Below are 17335 nucleotides of genomic sequence, written 5' to 3'. Positions count from 1 at the left end.
TAATCGCACGTGTATTCATACATTTTAAAAATTCGCAAAAAAAAAAATAAAAAATAGTGTAAGAATTTTTTATTTTAAAAAAAACAACCCGGCATTGACAATCCAGAATTATCAGCACAATTCCGGGATGTCGGCTTAAATCGGGATAATCCTGGAAAATCCGGTATGTATGGCAGGTCTGCAAGCCGTGGGGCTTTCAAGCACGGTTATCTGGAGGCAGCTTTACGGGCCTTAAATGACAAAGTGTGCTTTAACATTAATTCAAATAGACATAACACAAACATTTCCATAAATGAAAGTTAATGATTTATTTACCTTTATTAATCATGATAGCGGAACAGCACTCGATTCGGCAGTTTTGCTTGCTATGTGAAACAATGCTCTTATGATTGCCTCGAATTTAGTTTGAGATGTGAGACTAATTGATTCCATACAAGCACGAATAGGCCTCCAGCTTTACAACAGCTCCAAGGAATTTCGGTCGCCATCATCAGTTGGGGTCGCCTCCTTCCCTGTCTTATTTTGGACAAGTTCACTGCCCGGTAATTCACCAGTCTATGAAAGTGGGTGGATACGATAACACCTCTCAGAATCAGATAGTTTTGTAATGAAGCATGCCTGAAGTTAAAAGCGTGTAGTTTATACAGCGGTTGTTGTCATCTGTATCTGTATCTGCTGAATCTGCAAAAGTTACCTCAGTTGATCTCAATGATGGCAGGCATTATGCTGAAGATTTCCAATGTTCTCCAAAAAAAAACTTTTAATTCCTTTGCCTTAGTCAAAAGAGCAGATTTAAAAGTGTCAGCAGTGGTGGCTGAGGTGGGGGTGTTTGGTAAGAGATTCCAGTCCCGCATGATACGAGAAGTGGCCTCACGACTGTACCTTGGGGTACACCGAAGATAACTTTATATGGTGTCAGTTTTCGCTGTGTCAGAAACGATTCTATCCATTTTAGAAGGTTTCACCTTATTCCATAATGCTCAAGCTTGTGGAAAAGTCTGTGACGGGAAACTGTCAAAATGGCTTTGATGTTTTCTCCTTTTTCATAATAATGTTTCATTATGTCATCAATTGTAATTACAAGTCCTTTGACACCCAAATCCATTTGAAGAGAAGTATAGATGTTATTCTCCATTGAGGGTTAATATATGGCAAGTCTCCCGAATCCATGTTTTGCTTAAACAACGATTTTATTTTAGGTGCCAGCTCAGCTGCACAAGTTTTCCATAGCACGTTGGGAATGTTATCTTGACCACTTGCTTTGTTTAGATCCAGGAAAGAAGTTTGAATTACCTTCTGTTGTTAATTCAAGGTCCGGTCCGGTATACATCGATAACCAGGAGATGCATTGCCATTTCATTCAGATTTGATGTATTTCCAAAATTGTCTGTTATTCCCCTTTTTTATTTTTAGACCCATCAATGAGAGTCTTATTGACATGCAAGATATGACTCAGAATTAAGTTTCCCTGTCACGCTGTACTCACATAATATTACAAGTAATCTTGTTTTATTTGGTATCAAATGAAACTTTATTCAATTACTTATTCAACATGAGAACTTTTAAGTTCAACACACTTCTGCATTTGGTGTATCAAACGATCAAAGTCAAAAATGGTGACCAGTGGCTGCTTGTCCAAGGCCATGATTGTATTCCTCATCGCCTCTTGAATCTGGTCCTCGTCTTCAAATCGTTGACCTCACAGCATTTCTTTCACCTTGGGAAGATATGGAAGTCGCATGGAGCAAGATCAGGTGAATACGCTGAGTGTTCCAAAAATTCCTACGAGTCGCCCTTAAAAAGCTCGATCTCAACTCTTTACTTGTGAACAGGTACATTGTCATGATGCAGAATGACGCCAAGTTCAAGCGAGGTGTGTCTATTTTTAAATATATATATATCTCTGGTCTCAGTTTGTCTTTAATAAAAGAATGAATCTGTAATATGGTAGTTTCCGTTAACAGGTGACCAGGTGGGACAGACAGTTCAGTATAATTCCACGTGTGTTGAAATTTTCTTGGCATTCCAAAGTTTGTTTAAGAGAAATGGGGATAACACACAGCCTTGTTTTACACCAGTCTCTATTTGAAAGTTTTCTGAGAGCCCTTGTTTGCAAATTATTTTTGCCTTTAAGTCAGTATAAAGCTTTTTTACAATGTTTACTATCTTTTGGGGCAGACCGTAGTGTCTCATGATGTTCATAGAACCTGGCGATGAATGCTGTCAAAGGCTTTGTCAAGGTCTACGAAATTTGCATATAAATATACGTTCCATTCATTGCTCCAATGATTTGCCTTAATGAGAAAATATGGTCGGAGCAAGACTGTCCTATCCGAAAGCCTGCCTGTTGTTTTCTTAATTGTGGTTCTATACTTGGATGTATGAGGTTTAGGAGTATGTACTTAAGACTTTGTTGTGACTAAAAGGAGCATTATTCCCCGACAATTTCTGCATTCATTCAGAAAAGTTGCCCCTTTTAGAAAGTTTTACTAGAAGACCTGTGCCCATGTTAGAAAGTTTTTCAAGAAGACCTGTGCTCCATTAAGCTGGTATTTTCTCACCATTCCAGATATCTTCAAATATTCCTTCTAAGCAATTCCGGGGTAGACGTCTAATTTTATCATCGGCTTTGAGTATTTTTGCAGTCATTTGATTTTCTGCTCCAGCTTTCCCGTTTAGTAGGGAGTATATTGCAATTTTAATTTCTGCGGCTGTTGGGGGGGGGGGGGGGTTATATTAAGATCTGTGTCTGCCGCTTTAATATTTGCTTTCAGTTTCGTAGCATCTTTGTTCAAAATAGATTAAAAGTGATCTTTCCAACTTACCATTTGAGATTACCTGTCTTTTTGTATCTTTGATAGGTACATCGTTATAGTTGAAGTTAGATGATCGTGTTCTGGTGATTCTGAAGAGCGTTTTCATGTCGTTTTTACTTTTCTTTTTTTGCAGTTGCATTTTCTGCCTCCAGTACAAGGTTTTCATAGTACATCCTTTTGTCTGCTTTTGTTGACTTTGTTACTTCCTTGTCCATTGTTGTATTGTACACTCCTTTTGTTTTACTTCCTTGTCCATTGTTGTATACTCCTTTTGTTTTACTTCCTTGTCCATTGTTGTATACTCCTTTTGTTTTACTTCCTTGTCCATTGTTGTATACTCCTTTTGTTTTACTTCCTTGTCCGTTGTTGTATACTCCTTTTGTTTTACTTCCTTGTCCATTGTTGTATACTCCTTTTGTTTTACTTCCTTGTCCATTGTATTGTATACTCCTTTTGTTTTACTTCCTTGTCCATTGTATTGTATACTCCTTTTGTTTTACTTCCTTGTCCATTGTCGTATACTCCTTTTGTTTTACTTCCTTGTCCATTGTACTGTATACTCCTTTTGTTTTACTTCCTTGTCCATTGTTGTATACTCCTTTTGTAATCGGTCTTTAACTCTCATTGATTTGGTTCCTAACAGTTTCTTCTTAACTTCCTTTCTTTCATCCATGAGCTTCCAAGAGGCATCTGGTATCCATTGCTATTTCCTCCTGCCAAGGTGTCCTATGACTTTTAGGCAAGTCTCAATAATTTCCTGGGTGAAATTTCCTATAATTATTTCTTCCTCTTGATCCATTCAAATATTGAATTTGTTTCTCAGTTCAAGGTTGGTCTTTAGAACATCCAGATTTTTCAGTTTAATGATGTCAACCTTCTTTTCTCTAAACGCTCCTTTCTTTGTGACTCTCAATTTTAGTTTCAACTTAGAAATCAAGAGGTCATGATCACTTCCAATATTTGCACTTCATCTTGTTCTAACATCAAGAAGAGTTGTTCTCAATTTTCTATTAATAAGGATCTATGGTTTTTTTTGTGTGTTTCCATTTGGTGAAGTCAAAGTATACTTGTCAATATCTTTATGATGGAAGTCTAGGTTGGGAGCATGGATGATGTCTTGTCTATTCATTTATATTGTGTCATCGCCCTGCGTCCCCCAACCACGTCTTGGGCTCGGCAGGGTTTCGACAAGATGGTCGACTCACTCCACATTTCTTCCCAAGGCTTTGTTGCAGATCAAGGAAACACACAGATCATCCTGACGAGCTAGTCCATAGCAAGTGCATTCAAAACTGCTTTTGAAGTTTCCAAGCATTTGATATCTCTCTTCAACTTTGTTGTTATCCACTGTAGATTTAATTGTAAATTGTGACTATGCGTCTATGGGGTCGTGAAATAATGAAAACTGTTAGAACCGACTCCCTCTTCCTCTACGTCTTATATCTCCAGGTACAGAACACATGGCCATCTCCATCATTGACCACACGTAAGTCACAATCTTTATGAATCCATGACAAACAAGCGGTACACTGGACCCAATGAGTGTCTTCTCTGCCAGAATGATCTCTCTCACAGCAGCACACCGCACAGAAAAGGGGGATAACAGATGATCATGCATCATGGATCTGCAGTGTTTCATGCATATCCGGTTTCTTTAATTTAAATTTCTTTGCTGTGACACTTTTTTTCTTCGTGGAATACAGACGCCATTGATGCCCAAAATGCTTGTTATGAGGAAAATCTTGCTTCTTCTCAAACATATTTCATACAGGATTTTGCTGCATCTCTTTGCAGATATTTAAAACATTTTTTAGCTGCCTATATGCATTCTGAACGATGCTGATGTCATCAGTATCTCTTAAAAATTCAATTATATCTCCTGCTTTGCTTAGAGCAGCCATTTTAACTGAATCCAAATTCTTGCTATTTTCGGGCCTGTCTCGAGATAAAACAGTTTTGAAAAAATCTTGTTTGTCATCGTCATCATCATCTTGACTGTGGAGATCAGCTTGATCGTGTGGTGAACTGAGCATATGGACAGCATGCATGTGTTTGCAAGTAGCTGTTTTTGTTAAAAAATCAGTGCATGTGCATTCATACATACAGACACAGACATGGCATGAATCACACTTTATTTTGCAATGACAGGCCGTAACATCTACTTTCTTAACTAAATAAATCATTCCTTCAATTGTTGTAGATGGTACAGTCCACTCTCCGTCGTCATCATTCCTTTGAATTCCTTTGACATCGTTTGCGCTAGTATGCCTGGATCTCATGTCTTTTACTCGACTTGATACAGCTCCCTTTTCTGACTTAATGAATTGTTCTATTGTCTTATCCCTGGTTATTTTCAACAAAGTGATTAAAAGTCTATCACGCCTCGTATTTTGTTTCTTATGGAGATATACATCTTTCAAAACATGGTCGAATGCCTCAGCAAACTTATTTGTATTTGCAATGCAACATTTTCTGTAACATGCTGCCCATAGATTAATTTTGTTTTGCTGAACATAATTGGTTTTAAAATAATTGCAAAAGACAGGTGAAATATCTTGAAAGATTGTTAACGCTGCTTGTAGAATATTTCGAAATGTAGATTCGTCAGTTTCATGTTGCAACACTTTCAAGTATGAATAAATATTACATTGATCCTCCCGAGACTGTACCAACTCTATAATTTTCTCGCGCCAGCTTATATCCACATGCCAGGAGCAATAAAGACGTTTAGTAGGTTTTGTAAAAACTGTGCACCAAGCATTGTAAAAATTGTTGGCCAGATCACTCAGAAAAACCTCAGTGACAACGTCCTGACCACATGCCTCGAGAAGAGAATGAAAAAAGACAGCTAACAAGTCTGCGTCTTCTCTATTTGAAATCGCCCATGCAACGGGAACAGCTGCTTCAAAGTCATCGAGGACTAAGATTGTTGTTAATTGAAAATCGTATTGGTTTGTGCAATGGGTGGAGTCGATACAGATAATTTTGTGTCCGCACATCTTCATCATGTTTCTTTGGTAATGTGTTTGTACAACTAATAGAAAATCTTCTTCTTGAAGAACTCCATGGGGTGCATCTTGGGGTTTGTAGAATACAATTGGGCTGTCCGAATCAGTTTGGAGCTCATGAACCCATAAATCAACACTCCTCCCATCCTCAGAATGCCTCTCTGTTCCTGTGACATTGAACTGTTTCCTAACGTTGTCAATGTCTTGCCTTGGTAATAAACTGTCCCTATCGACGTCAGTGATTTGGTTACAAATTTCATCTAATATTGTTTCAACTTCTAGTCCTTGTGTCAACTTCCCTGCAATCAAAAGCCTCAGATTTTCGGACAGCTTTGTATGTGCAAGCGTAGAAGCATGACCAACATGCTGTAAGCAGTATTCTACTGTCACAGTCCCCTTTTTAATGTCCTTGTAACTGATCATATATGCTGTACAACGAAATCCAATTTTGCATGATCCTTGAGATTTCAAAGCTCGTTTGCGATCAGCTAATAATTTCTGTGTACCTGATCTCTTACAATAAAAATAATTTTGTATGCATGTTGCGGTGGTGCGTGCACCACAGGGTTTTACATACAGCGAGGAAGTGTCCTTTTCAACATTTTTTTTCCATGTCATGAAATCATTTTCAGTGTCAAATCTACGCGTGGAAATGAAAATGTCTTTGTTATGTTGCGAGTTGTAGTGGTCAATCATATCTCTAACTGTCTTGAAATCGAAATCGCATGCCTGACAATGATAAAGAGAAGAAGTTCTTTGTGCTTCTAAGAACTGCTGTCGGTGTTGTTTTTTTTTGTGTTCGTACAGTGATTGTTTGCTTGCCAAGGATTTGTTACAAAATGGGCATATTGAATTTCCTCTTCCATTGGTACCGACATTCTTTCTTGAATTGGGCAAAGATGCTTTACTAGTTTGATTTTGCATTTTAGGTGAACTTGCTTCTGCTCGACTGTTTGGTTGCTTGTGACTGTGAGTACTGCCGGGATTGCCTTGATAACTTGATTGTGCATGATTTTTTGTTTCAGAATTGGGTGCTTTTCTTTTCCGAGAGTAAGAGTGTTCTGTAAAATGGAAGTCATCAAGTTCAGAATCAAAGCTGTCATTGCTGTGGCCTTGTTGTAAAAGGGTTATGTCAAGGTTTGGCGAGGCATGTATTTTATTGCAAGCATGTAGGCCTGGTTTGAGTGGGACAGAAGTCTTACTATCGGAGACCTGACCATTTTCTGTATTTGCAGGATCTTGTGTTCTCTTTATTGTTTTGTATTTTCCAGGATTGTGTGTCCAACTGCTTGAATCTGCTGTATTGGATTTACTGTCTTGATCTTCTGCTCGACTGTTTGGTTGCTTGTGACTGTGAGTACTGCCGGGATTGCTTTGATAACTTGATTGTGCATGATTTTTTGTTTCAGAATTGGGTGCTTTTCTTTTCCGAGAGTAAGAGCGTTCTGTACACTGGAAGTCATCAACTTCAGAATCGAAGCTGTCATTGCTGTGACCTTGCTGTAAAAGGGTAATGTCTAGTCCGTGAATAAACCAGTACATCATGACCCGCCGCAAATATTTTTCATATCTGGTGGGGTCTACAAGAAAAATGTCGCTTAGTCCACTTTTGGGGCTTGTCAGCCTTCTGAACATGGGATGGTCAATGGCTGCTATAACGCCACATATTGTGGCAACAATGCCACATACATTGCCGCAATTTTGTAATGGGTAGTAGTTGCAGTGTTCGGAACATGTATGATTGTGGCCAAGTTGAGTTGGAGTGTGCATCAGCTGAATGTCAGCCTCGAATAGCCTTGGCAGTCCAAAATGGGCCGTGTAGCGGGAAAGTTCATCCAGTAGATTTAGTGGCACCCCCCAAGCCATACTATCACAGTACAGAACCCTGGGACGTTTGGTTAACTCAACTGTCACAAGAACCCAGTGTGACCCTGACTGCTGTTGTGTCGACAAATAGACATTGTTGTCAGGCATCCTCCCCACATTTGCCAAAAGAATCAGCTGCTCCACGTTGGTCAAATTGTGCCGCTGGATCATTGTTCCTAACTCCCCAGGGGACGACACGCCCATGCACAGACACAATGAAGTGTACTGGCAACGGTTTGCTGCCTCCAGGAGATATGAAATGTGGCCTGACATTATCCAACCTTCCTGGCCCTCTTTACAGAGTTGAGCCATTTCATCTGGAGTGCACCCTGCGTAAATATAAACAGTAGGAGTAAGTATTTATACAATGTTCATTATCACCGTTAAACTTAGTTAGAAAAATACTTTGTTCATATGTTACCATGCACGAAAGAAACTGTACGAAAGCATTGTCTCCCACCACCACAACCCCCCCCTCTCTCTCTCTCTCGCGTACGTTGAAATCATGAGTAAAATCGATACTTAAAAGTCACAGTAGTTAGCCAAAGATTGAAAGTAAAATAACATTTTCAATGCATGCAGCCAGTTGTAAGAGTCAATCTGTCGACTGTATTTCAGCTGAGCAGTTTACTTACCGTATTCAGCAAGCATGACTCTGCCGGGTTTGTTCCAAATGATGTCTTTGAAATCATCCAAATCCTCTACACGGTCAACACCAGCGATACTAGGTGGTTTTAAAAACCAGGATGAAAACCATTTCTGTTCTGCTTGAAAATTGTGGGGCTGCTCAAATCTCCGGTCAGGAGACTGACCTGTATTTTGTCAAGCAGAAAAAATATTCAAATTTATTATTCGGATTATACTTTCATTTTGTGAGGGGGGGGGGGGGGGTATCTTCTTCTTTCTGACTGAGACACGGAGAATTTTTTAAGCTAAAAAAAAAATATAATCATGAATGGGGTGGGGGTGGACTACCAACCCTGAGTCATATTTTCACAAGTCAGTACAAATGTAATTTCATTTTTAGCAAAGCTTTTCGAATTTGTTTTTCCTTCTTTTTCTTGGCAACATTGTGTTAGAAATTGATCCTTTTTTTTTCGGCAACATGAATAAAAATTGACTACTTTTTTTTATGGTTACATAAAAAAAGGCTGCTTTTTCTCTTGATCAACATAAAACATAACATGCCCTTACAGAGAGAACATCAAAATGGTTTTGCGCATGCATCTCTCGTCCTCGCTTCCGGTAAAGTGTCTCATGCCGCTTTCAAATAAGGTCATCTTAGGCGTCCTTAACATGACGAAGCGTGCTTTTATTCGATGTAGACATAACACAAAATTTCCATAATAAATGAAAGTTAATGATTTATTTTCCTTTATAAGTCATGATAGCGGAACACCACTCGATTCTGCAGCGTTATTTACTGTTATAGTAGAAAACGGTAGAGGCTGCCTGTGATTGTGAAAATACTAACGAAAGAGTGAAAATGGAGAGGCTTCGTATAGGAACGATACATACAATGAACGTTTCGGGTACAAACCCTTCGTCAGCACAACAATACACAAATTCAGGCGGAAAACAAATAAAATAAAAGTACTAGAAGTAGTCATAGTAATAATAATAATAATAATAATAATAATAATAATAATAATAATAATAATAATAATAATAGTAGTAGAAGTAGTAATAGTAGTAGAAGTAGTAGTAGTAGTAGTAGTAGTAGTAAAAGTAGTAGTAGCAGCAGCAGTAGTGTCAATATTAGGGGGTGGGGGGAGGGGGGGGGGGTTGAATGGGCAAGGTTTTAAGAGCAGCGGTCAAATCTTTGAGAAGGAAATACACAAAAAAAAAACAAAGAAAAACGGTACTACTACTACTACTACTTATTCTATAACTACTACTTCTTCCGATTTTACAATTCTTATATCTTTTATCTTCCATAATACGTCAAAAATGCCAATAAGGAGTCGGTGAAGGGCGGTGTTGAAAGATACTAAAACAGAAATTGGAAAAACGAAGGTGCACTAACCAAACTTTCGCACCTTATCGACCACAAAATTTAAAAATATAACTGTTCAACTGTAGATATACGAGGGCTCTTTCAGAAATAACCGAAAAATGCCCGTTGCTCAGCAACCAGTGGAGATTTTTAAATGCTGTAAACGACATGATATTTCTTATTTCCTTACGGATATTCCCAGAAATTATGAAGTGCATCATTTTGCACAATAAATTTCTAGACGATTTTAAAGATGGCGGCCCACCTTGAAACTTGGTCAAAGGAGAAAATCAGAGCTGTCATACGTTTTTTGAACGCCAAAAGTCTGAATCCTACCGAAATTCATAAAGAACTTCAGAGTGTATATGGTGAGCATGTTATAAGCCGTACACAAGTCTATCACTGGTGTAATTTGTTTGAAGCCGACCATTCCGACTTGACAGACAGGGAAGGGAGATGGCGTTCGATAACTGCGACGTCAGAAGACAATGTGAAGCGAGTTGATGAGCTTATTCGTCAAGACAGGAGGTTGAAACTTCATGAAATCGCAAGCAGTCTTGAAATTTCGGAAACTTCTGCCCATAGAATTGTATTTGATGAACTTGGCTACAGAAAAGTCAGCGCAAGATGGCTTCCTAAGCAATTGACAGACAATCATAAAGAACAAAGATTGGACATCTGCAGGGAACTTTTGAGAAGAAGCAAGAGCTCACGCAGGGTTGACGGGCATACTGCCAACGCCGGCGGAGACTTTCTAGGATGCAATGTGACTTTTCTTGACAGCATAGTCACCGGTGATGAGACTTGGTTGCACCATTGCACCCCAGAAACAAAGCAAGATTCGATGACATGGAAACATCCATCCTCACCTGTCGCGAAGAAATTCAAAGTCATGCGGTCAGCAAAGAAAATAATGGGAACTGTTTTCTGGGGCAGTCGTGGTGTTATTCTGTTCGAAACCTTACAACCTGGAGAAACAATCAATGCTGCAAGGTACTGCCAAACTCTTGACAAGCTTAGGGAGGCCATTCGCAGAAAGCGCCCAGGGCTGTTGACCAACGGGGTCATTTTGCAACACGACAACACTACACCCCACACAGCCGTTTAAATAGGGCCCAAACTTTCAGTTTAGTTACTTCTTCCCTCATTGGCTACCGTCAAGTAATGTAAACAATCCACCGTCAACCACAGTGATAACACCTGTCAAGACGGGGTGCACTGGCAATAAATTATGTCTGCAGGTAAATCTCATCGCTTTGAATTTCTCTCAGGCAGAGAGTAGTAGAAATTTCATCAAAATACTCAATTTTCTCTGCCCGTTGTGGACGCAGCATCTTGTTCATAATTTTCAAACATATATGGATGGAAAGGCCAATTTTTCCTCTACAAGACGCAATTATTTTTATTTACATCATTAAATGATAAGTTTGTGTTTTGCTCTTTTGAATAATCAGAGTTTTTTATGAAATAAATATTAAAATTATAAGTTTACGAAAAATTTAAAAATTCAAAATATCAAACCAACACTTTTTACCATCAAGTGTGAGGGATCAGAGAAAAGAAGATAAAATTATCTTTCATATGATATATACTTTATTATGTAGATTCAGGGATTTAAGAATAGAGGGTGTGGAAAGGAATCTCAATAATTATTTTTGTTACCAACAAAGAGGAGAATATTTCATGATATCTTAGAAACCCAATAATAAAACTAGATAGTCTAGTGATGATAAGAGACATTTATTTAATTTGATTTCATTGAATTTAAGCGGAAATTTTAGATATTTCTTAAATTTACTTATTTAAGTTCTGTTCAGGTTATGGAGAGTCACACTAAAGACGGTCATCACACCAGTACAAATGAAATATGTCGAATTTGTTGTGAAAGAGTACAGAGCCGTGCTGAGAGGATTAAAACACTCTAGACGTTATCAACAATTGCTATAAATATAAATGTGAAATTCTGACATATTTAAATATTTCGATTTGCGAGAAATGTATCTCACTGATACATAATTTAAAGAAATGCGATGCAGGTATTGATACCTTTGGTTCAATGAGAAAACTCTGAACAAGAAACAATACTTAATGAGGTGAATATGATCCTAATCTTTCACCAGTGATGTGCTATATGCAGTCTATATGGCACACAAATTAAAAGAGGTGCAAGTCAAGTACATGAAAAAAAGTAATGGGCATGGATATCTCAAAAATAAGGTTATGAAAATTATAAGAACTCTTTAAGATTTTCTTAGTAGTTTTGATTGTCTTTAAATGAATGTCCTTATATAACAATTTTAATGGAATTATTATAATTCGTTGATTCTGGGATAAATATAAGTGAATCACATTTGACTATGTTGCTGGTTTATTGAAAAATGTCTATTAAGACAATGCTGTGATTGGATTTCAATTTTACCTGACTCAAAATCCTTACTTTTACGTACAGGTGAACTGATATCTCAAAAACGCCTCAATCTACTGGTATAAAATTTATATGTCTACATTCTACAGATATTCAACATTATTTCCATTACTTTAATTTTAAAATCTTAGGTGTTGAACATGTTAAAATATTCTCTTAAAAATTTTAATTCACTTAAATTTATGTATCAATTTCATGGGTTATCCCTCTTGCTTTTTAACACCATCATAATTATGATTATATAATCAATGAAAACTCTGTTAATAAACTGTTTGGTAGTATAAAAATATTTTTGCTACACATAATAACGGCAATACTACATTAGTTTGAAATTCAGAAATAATCGATCAAAACGGCGAAAAAATTGTCTCCCTCTCTCAGTGTAAAGCTATGACTCATCATCACTAGACTGGCTAGATTTACCTGGCGAACTAAACTGAAAGCAATAAACGCCTGTGCCCACACAGCACGAGTGACGCAAGGTTGGCTAGAGAAATATGGATGGGAGATTTTGCCACACCCACCACACAGTCCAGACCTCGCACCATCTGATTATCACCTCTTTGGGCCACTGAAACGTGAGCTGGCAGGAAAGCGCTTTGATGTCGATGAAGAGCTTGTTGACCATGTGCGGAAATGGCTACAAAACCTTGACAGAAATTTCTTCCGAGAGGGTAACTATTCCATGGTGCGGCGTTGGCAGAAGTGTGTCGACAGACTTGGCTATTACGTAGAGAAATGAAGGACGAGTCAAGGTATGAACACGTGCAAGAATTTTGTTGATAGCATAAAAAACGCGGATTTTACAGGCATTTTTCGGTTAATTATGAAAGAGCCCTCGTATTTTCTTTGGTTAAGGAGGTTTCACTAATTATGAAAAAGAATTAAAGAATGAAAATTAATATCAACCTTTAAAATTTAATGTTATTGGGGTGAGAGAAAAAAATGTTTAGAATTAAACACATGGTTCGATAAAACTTAAAAATCGCTGAGAAACGATTTATCTAGCCACACGGTTTCACCGGAAGCGAGGATGAGAGACGCATGCGCAAAACCATGTTGATGTTCTCTCTGTAAGGGCATGTTAAAACATATGGCTAACAAAATACCGCTAGAATTACTCAGCTCGGCAAGGACCACATTTTTAAGTAAGTACCGAAAAAAGTTTGTTACAGGTGTAGTATGATAAAAAATAGATTATTTAAAGCACAAAGTTAAGACCCAATTTTGCATGAAAATATTTCCCACTAAGATTTAATATTTGGCATTATTATAGCCTATGTAAAATTAAAGAGGTATCTAATTAACATTATGTGCGGCTATGTGGCATAGTGGTATGCCAGTTGCCTTTGGATTGGAAGCTCCTGGGTTTGAGTGCTGAGCAGTGCATAGTTAAGTCCCTGGAGCAAGCTCTTTATTCACAGTCTCTTACTGTACTCAGGTGTAAAATGAGTACCTGGCCGTTAACACCGTTATCTCTATCAGGAAAATTCTAATATCGTCTAACAGGCGTCATGTCTCTTCCTACATGTTAAGTATTGCTGTTGGCTTGAGACCCTTGTAAAATGCGTTGAGTGCTTTCAGCGGATATTGCGCTATATAAAAGCTCAATTTAAAAAAAAAATTTTTTCAAGTTATAAGAACAGGTTCCCGAATAAACCACAATCTTACCTCTTGGTCTGTGCGCCATGATATACGTCAAAAATGCCAATAAGTAGTTGGTGGAGGGCACGGTGATGGTAGGCCTACTGCAGTGATGCTAAAAGGTCCTACAGCACAAGTTGTAAAAACGAAGGTGCACTAACCAAACTTTCGCATTGTAGAGATCACAATTTAAAAACTTATAACTTTTCAAATGAGGATATCTTTCCTTTGGTTAAAGAGATTTCACTAATTATGAAAAAGAATTAAAGAATGAAAAGTAATATCAAGCTTTAAAATAAAATGTTATTGGGGTGAGAGAAAAAAATGTTTAGAATTAAACACACAGTTCGATAAAACTTAAAGATCGCTGAGAAACGATTTGACGAACCGCGCGGTTTCACCGGAAGCGAGGACGAGAGACGCATGCGCAAAAACCATGTTGATGTTCTCTCTGTAGGGGCATGTGGAAGTAACTTTTCCTGTATCTTATTCTGACAATTATTAGCGAGGTTGCAAATTTTTCAATGTGGTCCAAAGAATAAAAAAGAAGTGAAAAACCAGAAAAAATGGCCTTTGATTTCCTAAACTGTTTGGTCCTTGTGTCCATGTCAGATGATGGTGACAATGTTGGTAGTGATTCTGGTGATCAGTCGGACATTGAAGTTAATTTTGAAATGGAAGAGACATCGTTAGAATCCGATATTGATGAAAATAGTGATCCAGAACCAACCCCAGAGTGGTCAGACTCAGACATTCTAAACAATGTCAAACTAGAACATTTTTCGGCATTTTCGGGCCAAACATATGTTTCTTGGTATCAAAATGTAGATGAATTGTTTCTCTATCTAACATATGTTTCTTGGTATCAAAATGTAGATGAATTGTTTCTCTATCTAACATATGTTTCTTGGTATCAAAATGTAGATGAATTGTTTCTCTATCTAACATATGTTTCTTGGTATCAAAATGAAGATGAATTGTTCCTCTATCTAACACAATACCACTAATAGAGATGGCACAATGATTTTTTTTTTTTTTGTGTAGTAAAATTTCCAGCAACAGTTATCTCCCTGTCCTTGGTTATTGGGATTAAACTTCCTTAGATTGGGCTGTCAAGCAATGGGTCAACTCTACACCTCGTTATAATGGGACTCCACTGTAACAACCCACCTTTACCAACCCCACCCCCCCCCCCCCCCCCCTCACATTTTCCTTCGTATTGTTTGTAAATCAGCCATCATGGAAATCTCGACTCATGACTTAGTCTACCTTCAGCAGAGTTACAAGCATGTGCCTTTTGGGGTCACGTCACAGTCAATGATTATCAGAGCAGGAAAGAATTTTACTTGGATAACAGCTTATTTCTGTTGTATGATGATTGCATTTTTGTCATCAAAAATCTTGCAATAATTATAAATATAAGACGAAATTTACAGATTTATCATTGAAAATATATTTTCAAGAAGACTGCCTAGGCATACAACAATTTTCATACAGGCAAGATAACATCACATTTTCACATTTAAAAATGGCATATATTGTAAATTGCATTTATTATAAATTGTTTGACAAAAAAAATCATAGCACCGTAAGTTCACGTAATATTCAGATGGATTTTGATATGACTGTAGGCAAATAGATACAGTATATAGTCCACTAACTCCTTTTCTGTCTGCAAGTCTAATGAAATAACCACAGCTGTCCATGGCAGTAACACTTTTGCCATGTTGGCTGTCCTAGTCTTATAACATGAGAAAATACTTTATAGGCAGGTTTGGTGGTTTGCGCTCGTTGTGTATACGGATATATTATGGTAGTATATTATTATTATTATTATTATTTTTATTATTATTATTATTATTATTGTGTGTTTATGTGAAGTTGCCTGTGATATATTATTATTATTATTATTATTATTACAGTGGAACCTCCTGATAACGACATGCCACGGGACTGAGTTTTTATGTCGTTATCCGGAGGTGCCGTTATTTAGAGGTTTCCAAGATGGCAGACAAAGTGGGCGTGGTAAGGCCCGCGGGACCAGTTTTTAATTACATTGACAAAACAAATAAAACATTGTAGTGTATTCCTCTTAGAGGGTAATTGTGCGTGTGTCTGGATGAGACTTTTAGGTGATCTGAACTGAGTACACTGATAGTGTGCTCCTGGAATCTACATCTGTTCCCTATTTAAACCATTCCCCTTTGTCTAACTTTTTCTTATGTTATTTCAATTGTAAATCTAGAATGATTTTTACTATCCAATTTTCTTCCTTTTTACTGGTGCTGATATGACATAGATGAGTCACAAGTGCTATAAAACCCTTTAAAACAAACAAAAACAGGTAATTCGGACGCTGCAAGTTAGATAAAATTCTTCCTCCTCCTCCCACAAAAACAGAACTACTACTACTACTACTACTACTACTACTACTATTACTATCACCACATAATATCACATTTTCCAAGATTTTGTGTTTACTTGCTTACACTTACATTTTTACCTTGGTTTTTGTTAATGCACATCAGCTAAGATTCGTCCAAAAAAAAAGCTGCGTTCTCATTGGTTTCAAAAGCTGCGGTATCATTGGTTTAAGCAGGAATCGTTATTATAAACTTTGAGTACTCATACTCGATATTTTTAGTATCAGATATCTACGAAAACTGCCGAAAATCGCCAAAATGATGTCGTTATTCAGAGGTTTTATCAAAAAGTGCGTCGTTATTTGGAGGTTTTCTTTACTGATCTTAAATAGAAAAAAAATCGGGACCACGGGCCAATGTCGTTATCAGGAGGTTGTCGCTATTCGGAGGTGTCGTAATCGGGAGGTTCCACTGTATTATTATTAGTATTATTATTATTATTATTATTATTATTATTATTATTGTGTGTTTATGTGAAGTTGCCTGTGATATATGGTAGTATATTATTATATTATTATTATTATTATTATTATTATTATTATTATTATTATTATTATTGTGTGTTTATGATAAGTTGCCTGTGATATATTATTATTATTATTATTATTATTATTATTATTATTATTATTATTATTATTATTATTATTGTGTGTTTATAAGTTGCCTGTGATATTTTTATTATTATTATTATTATTATTATTATTATTATTATTATTATTATTGTGTGTTTATGATAAGCTGCCTGTGCATTGAGTGAGATTGACGGGTGTCCCACATGTTTATCAAGAATTTTTGAGTTGGTGAGAAAAAAAAACCAGATACATGGTCTTGATAAAATCAGTACTGGACAGGAGAATGACAGATAAAGATAAAATCTAGGAATTTTGTGTAAGTTTCCAAATCTACAATAGATATAAATTGTTCTGTTAATTAGCAATGGCATAGCAACATCTGATTTCTGTGTGAAGAAGAAACGTGATGAAAGGATTCCTTTTACTTAAACTTAAACTTAAAGCTCTGGATCTGTTTGTAATAAAGAAGCTTCCACGATGACGCAAGCACGTTTCCTACTCTCTGACCTTAAACCTGATGTCAGTTTTTCTATCTTTGCAAGAGTGGAATGCAACATTTCTCCCCCCTGCTCCCCATGAAAGCCC

General features: G+C 37.1%; 1 protein-coding gene across 1 annotated transcript in view; it reads right to left on the bottom strand.

Moving 5' to 3' along the window:
• Positions 1 to 289: 289 nt before the first annotated feature.
• LOC144970270 (uncharacterized) overlaps positions 290 to 17335 on the bottom strand; it is a 52306-nt gene continuing 35260 nt past the window's right edge. Inside the window, exons 11-12 of the mRNA XM_078909735.1 lie at positions 8326 to 8502; positions 290 to 8019 (exon numbers count right to left, since the gene is read on the bottom strand). Coding sequence (XP_078765861.1) covers positions 4580 to 8019; positions 8326 to 8502 — 3617 coding nt within the window. The 3' untranslated portion in view covers positions 290 to 4579. The remainder of the gene's footprint in view (positions 8020 to 8325; positions 8503 to 17335) is intronic.

This window comes from Berghia stephanieae, chromosome 1 (genome assembly GCF_034508935.2).
Source record: "Berghia stephanieae isolate SIO BIC M18660-M18661 chromosome 1, UCSD_Bste_1.3, whole genome shotgun sequence".
In the NCBI taxonomy this organism is placed as follows: Eukaryota; Metazoa; Mollusca; class Gastropoda; order Nudibranchia; family Aeolidiidae; genus Berghia; species Berghia stephanieae.
Note: the sequence above shows the minus strand (reverse complement) of the source record. Positions and strands in the feature narration are given on the sequence as shown.